This window comes from Glycine max, chromosome 16 (assembly GCF_000004515.6).
Source record: "Glycine max cultivar Williams 82 chromosome 16, Glycine_max_v4.0, whole genome shotgun sequence".
In the NCBI taxonomy this organism is placed as follows: Eukaryota; Viridiplantae; Streptophyta; class Magnoliopsida; order Fabales; family Fabaceae; genus Glycine; species Glycine max.
In genome coordinates this window covers 25,474,056-25,478,679 of record NC_038252.2, presented here as the reverse complement: position 1 = coordinate 25,478,679, position 4,624 = coordinate 25,474,056, and the positions used below count along the sequence as shown (strand labels likewise).

At 31.9% G+C, this 4,624-nt stretch overlaps 1 protein-coding gene across 1 annotated transcript; it reads left to right on the top strand.

Moving 5' to 3' along the window:
• Window positions 1–1,164: 1,164 nt before the first annotated feature.
• Window positions 1,165–2,789, top strand: LOC106796506 (glucan endo-1,3-beta-glucosidase-like). The gene is made up of 2 exons (XM_041010361.1): window positions 1,165–1,231; window positions 1,858–2,789. The coding sequence occupies exons 1-2, from the start codon at window positions 1,165–1,167 to the stop codon at window positions 2,787–2,789; spliced, it is 999 nt and encodes a 332-aa protein (XP_040866295.1).
• The last annotated feature ends 1,835 nt before the right edge of the window (window positions 2,790–4,624 follow it).

The following is a 4,624-nucleotide window of genomic DNA, read 5'->3' as shown; positions in this document are numbered from 1 at the left end:
AGTTCGCAAGAAATACCATAGTCGCCCTCGACGCTAAACTTTTTGTGCGACATGGAACAAGAAAACTTCCTCGATCGTATAAAAAATATTATTGGTCGATGTTCGTGAAAAAAACATTGCACGATATCGATCAAGAAACAACCATTTTTCAACCATGATTTTTGATGAGGTTTGTCAACAAGTATCAGTTGGGTCTAGCTTACGGCCGATGTAACCTATAGCTTTTCTTGTTCAATCGTAGAATAATTTTTGGATGATGTTCATTAGGAAATATTCGGTTCGCTTCATCTAGTGATGCTTTTTGGGAGACGTCGACTGGTTATCTCTCTTGGCCGATGTCTGCTAGAATTTTTTTTATCCAAGTTTGTTAAGGAATTTTTTTTTGCTATCGAGGTTAGTTATAATTTTCTATACCTATTCAATTAGCGCAGGACAACGTTGACCGAAACATAACTTTTTAGTTAGTTTTTCTAAACATTGCATATTCAACTTTCAACTATAACTTTTTGTTTCAAGGTAACTTTTTAAGTAATTTTGTAGGATATTCAATGTATCTAATGTATCTTAATTTTGTTTTTATTTTTAGAATTACTTATCATATTGATAGTGATTTTTTTAAGATTATTATAATCATTAACTTTATGTTATTGTATTTAGGTCAGTCAATCATTATCCTAATTATATACTAACTAGGAAAACTAATAATTACAATGAATCATGTATATAAATAATTGCTAATAGAAGTTTTTGTTTGGGGCCTAGCCCCTTTTTCTCCAGCAAAAAATAAAACATTACTAATATGCTTAATTAACGACTATTTTTTAGGGCATGAAAATTAATAATTATTAATAAAAGTAATAAAATATTATTTAAATCATTATAGAAAAAAAGTATATTTAAATAAAAAAATTAATTGTATTAAATAATTTTAAAGAACATATGCAGAAATGACCATGGCAATATTAAATTCCCATCAAAGAATATTATTGTTGGAATTCAAAAGCAAATCATGATGGAGATTCGTGGAGCAAAATTGTCTAGATATTAGCTTATTTCTGCTTATATAAATAAGTAGGCCGTAAGGGTAGAAGTATAATCGTGTGTTAAGTTTGATTGATATTTGGGTGTAACACATTGATATAGTCATTAAAAATTAGCATTGCAATGTCTGTCTCCGCCATCTTGCTGCTTGTTGGAATATTATCGTCCATTGAAGTACTAGAATTTACAGGTCCATACTTCTTTCAGTTTTGTTTTTTTTTTTTATCAGCAAATTAATATATTGATGATGGCACAAGGGTTTTCGTAACACATATACAAAAGAAAACAAACCCATCATGTTTCCCCGGTTAATAGTCATTTAACCTCAAAAAGGTAAATAGAAAGTAACCAAGCAAGCCACAAAGCCTTGGCTTAAAAACAGCCTATAAAAATGGGCCCTATACCAAAAAACCAATTAGTAAACGTACACACCACCTATCGGAAGAGCTCCTTTGTCTTCTATCCTTTAATTCCTCCCAAAGCCTTTGCTGGGCCTCAAAGTCAAAGAATGAGTATATGTTGACAATTGAGACAGGCTTCCCCCCTTCCTTTATGTTATATTACTATCCAACTTTTCCAATTACTTCATTACTATTCACCTGAACTTTTTTACTAAATATAATTACTGTTAGAACGTTCATTTGTCTAATGCATCTTCACACGTGTTTTAATTTTACATTTTGCTCTTCTATTTGCTCTTGAATTTCATTCAATTCTTCACATGACATTATATTATATTATTTTATTGTTTGTATTAATGATGTCTTTATCCTCTAAGAGTTACTTAACTATTAGTCAAATGTTACGCAGCTGCAGCACCACTTGTAGCACCAATTGTAGGAATTTGCTATGGAATAAACGGTAATAATCTACCATCAAAGCAAGAAGTTGTGGATATGTTTAAATCAAGGGGTATACCCAGAATGCGCATATACTCTCCAGATGAAGAAATAATTCAAGCCCTTAGAGGTTCAAGGATAGAGTTGGTGATGGACGTGGCTGGAGATACCATTCAATCTCTTACAGATCCCAATGTTGCTGCTGATTGGGTCCATCGTTATATAACATCCTATTCACAAGATGTCAATTTCAAGTACATTGTTGTTGGAAACGAAGTTCACCCCAATTACGATCTTGCCCCTTACATTTTACCTGCCATGACCAACATTCAGAATGCAATTTCATCAGCCAATCTGGTAACCAAGGTGTCAACAGCAATAGACACCACGTTGGTTACCAATTCCTACCCACCCAACAACAGTGTTTTCACCGCAGATGCAAGCCCATACATAGGGCCCATTATCAATTTCCTAGTGAAGAATGAAGCCCCACTTCTTGCCAACTTGTACCCTTACTTTGCTTATGTTAATAATCAGAAAGACATTGATCTTCACTATGCTCTTTTTACTCAACAAGGAACCAATGATATTGGGTACCAAAACCTCTTCGATGCTATGTTGGATTCAATATACGCTGCTCTTGAGAAGATAGGTGCACCTAATTTGGAGGTTGTTGTATCTGAGAGTGGGTGGCCATCTGCTGGCGGAGACGGAGCCTTGGTTGATAATGCACATGTTTATTACTTTCGTTTGATAAAGCATGCCTATAGTGGGAGTGGAACTCCAAAGAGACCGGGTAGGCCTATACAAACATTTTTGTTTGCCATGTTTGACGAAAACCAAAAGCCAGGTGCAGAAGTTGAGCGACATTTTGGTATATTCAATCCTGATAAATCACCCAAATACTGACATATAGGATGTTCCAAAATTTGAAAATGGGAATTGGTGTATTTTGAAAATAATGTGATCTTCTCGGGTCTTGAAGACCAAATGATGTATAAACTAGAGAAGTTATCAACGCATAAAGCTAAATTGTCACAAATTGCATAAATGTGAGACCTTCTATGACTTTTTCTCCTTGTGATTAGGACAATGGGGTGGGGTGGAGATCGATATTGTCTTCTCAATTTTTGACCCGACTTTTCAACATATCTCCATACCCGTACCCGATATCTTACGGGTTAAATTTTATTATTGCATTCTCGTAACCCGTTGGGTATCGGGTATCCCTGATCTCGACCCGTACTCAATTCAAATTAGAAAAATATTTTTTTTAAGAAATATTATAAAATTAATTTTAGAAAAAATAAATTGATTGTTAAACATTTATATTTTAATTACTTATATATCAATAAATTTATTATAACACATGTCTGCAAAAATCGTTAAGAAAATAATATTAAATTATGTAAAAATTCTAAAATAAAATTAACTAGTAATAAAAATTCTAAGCCTTTTGATTAAATTATGCAAAAATTCTAAAAAATTTAAGTGGCGGGACGGAAGTAGTAATCTCTTACTGCATCCAAAGAAGGCATGAGAGACCACAAGTGGGGAATGAAACTTATCGGAAAAAACAAGGCAGCAAAAAAAGTGGGTCAAAATTTAGATTATGTAACTTCTAATTTTGTTGTTTTTTTTTCTTTTGTCCAAGAAAAAATTATTCAAAAGGTCAAGGATTTGTAATCGAAAAAGAAGAAGAGAGGAAATACAAGGTACATGTTTTTTTTTGCACAATTAATTTTTCTTATACAATTTTATTCATTTATTAGTGTAATTAGATCACACTACACATGCAACTCATGTCACTTGCCTTACCCCTATTGAAATTTTATTTCGTTCTCATTATTGCTTAATGAATAATTTTTATTACTAATGATTTTCTCTGCTTTTTTATTGGCATGTTGAATGAATTGTTTCCAAAATTTACATGAATCAACTAATCAAGTTATGGTAACATGGGTTAGTTAGGATGCCTATTACCATTAGAAAAAAATGGCTTTCTTGAACAAGATGATGAGGTATATGATTTTCCTCTCAAATGCTAATATATGGTTTTATGAATAGTAATTTCTTTTCATTTTTTGGTTCTTAAATATATATGTATTTATTTTATTCATATATAATTAGCATTAAACTAGAATATTTTTTATGGAAAAAATTCCTAAGTGGCTTACTCCTTCATTCCTTCTACGTAGTGGAGAAAGAGAAAATAATGTCAAAGGTTGAAGATTCCAAGTACAAGGAACTTAGAATGCAAAGAATTGCATAGAATCAATAAAAAAAATAGAAGCTTTAAGGTTGTCCAAATTGGTCACCATTTTCAAGGATAGAATTCAAAAGACTAAGGAAAAGGATTAAAAGGAGGTCAATGATGATGATGATGATGATGATGAAGACTATGTACCTAAATATGAAGAGAGACTTGGATCAAATTCTATAAGTGAAAATTACCAGCACGACAAATATGATGAATTTTCTACTACAAATGATCTTGAGTCACGGGAAAGAAAGATAACTCTTGAAAATTTTCAATATAATGCTAATATACATTATTGTGTTAATAAATGAGTGGGGTGGTTTTGTGGTTATTGTGAAAATTTTCAATATAATACCATAGGAAATTGACTTCATTTTCTTGATCTATCTACATCTTTCTTAAAAAAAATTCAAATTCACTCTTTGTTAAAAAAATAGTTAGTGATTAATTGTGTCGTAAGTGTATCATTTGATGCTAGGAAGTT

Excerpts from the sequence above, each read along its gene's own strand:
- LOC106796506 (XM_041010361.1), top strand. The coding sequence starts at position 1,165 with ATGTCTGTCTCCGCCATCTTGCTGCTTGTTGGAATATTATCGTCCATT. Across the intron at positions 1,232-1,857 it reads TGAAGTACTAGAATTTACAG|CACCACTTGTAGCACCAATT; the intron begins GTCCATACTTCT and ends ACGCAGCTGCAG.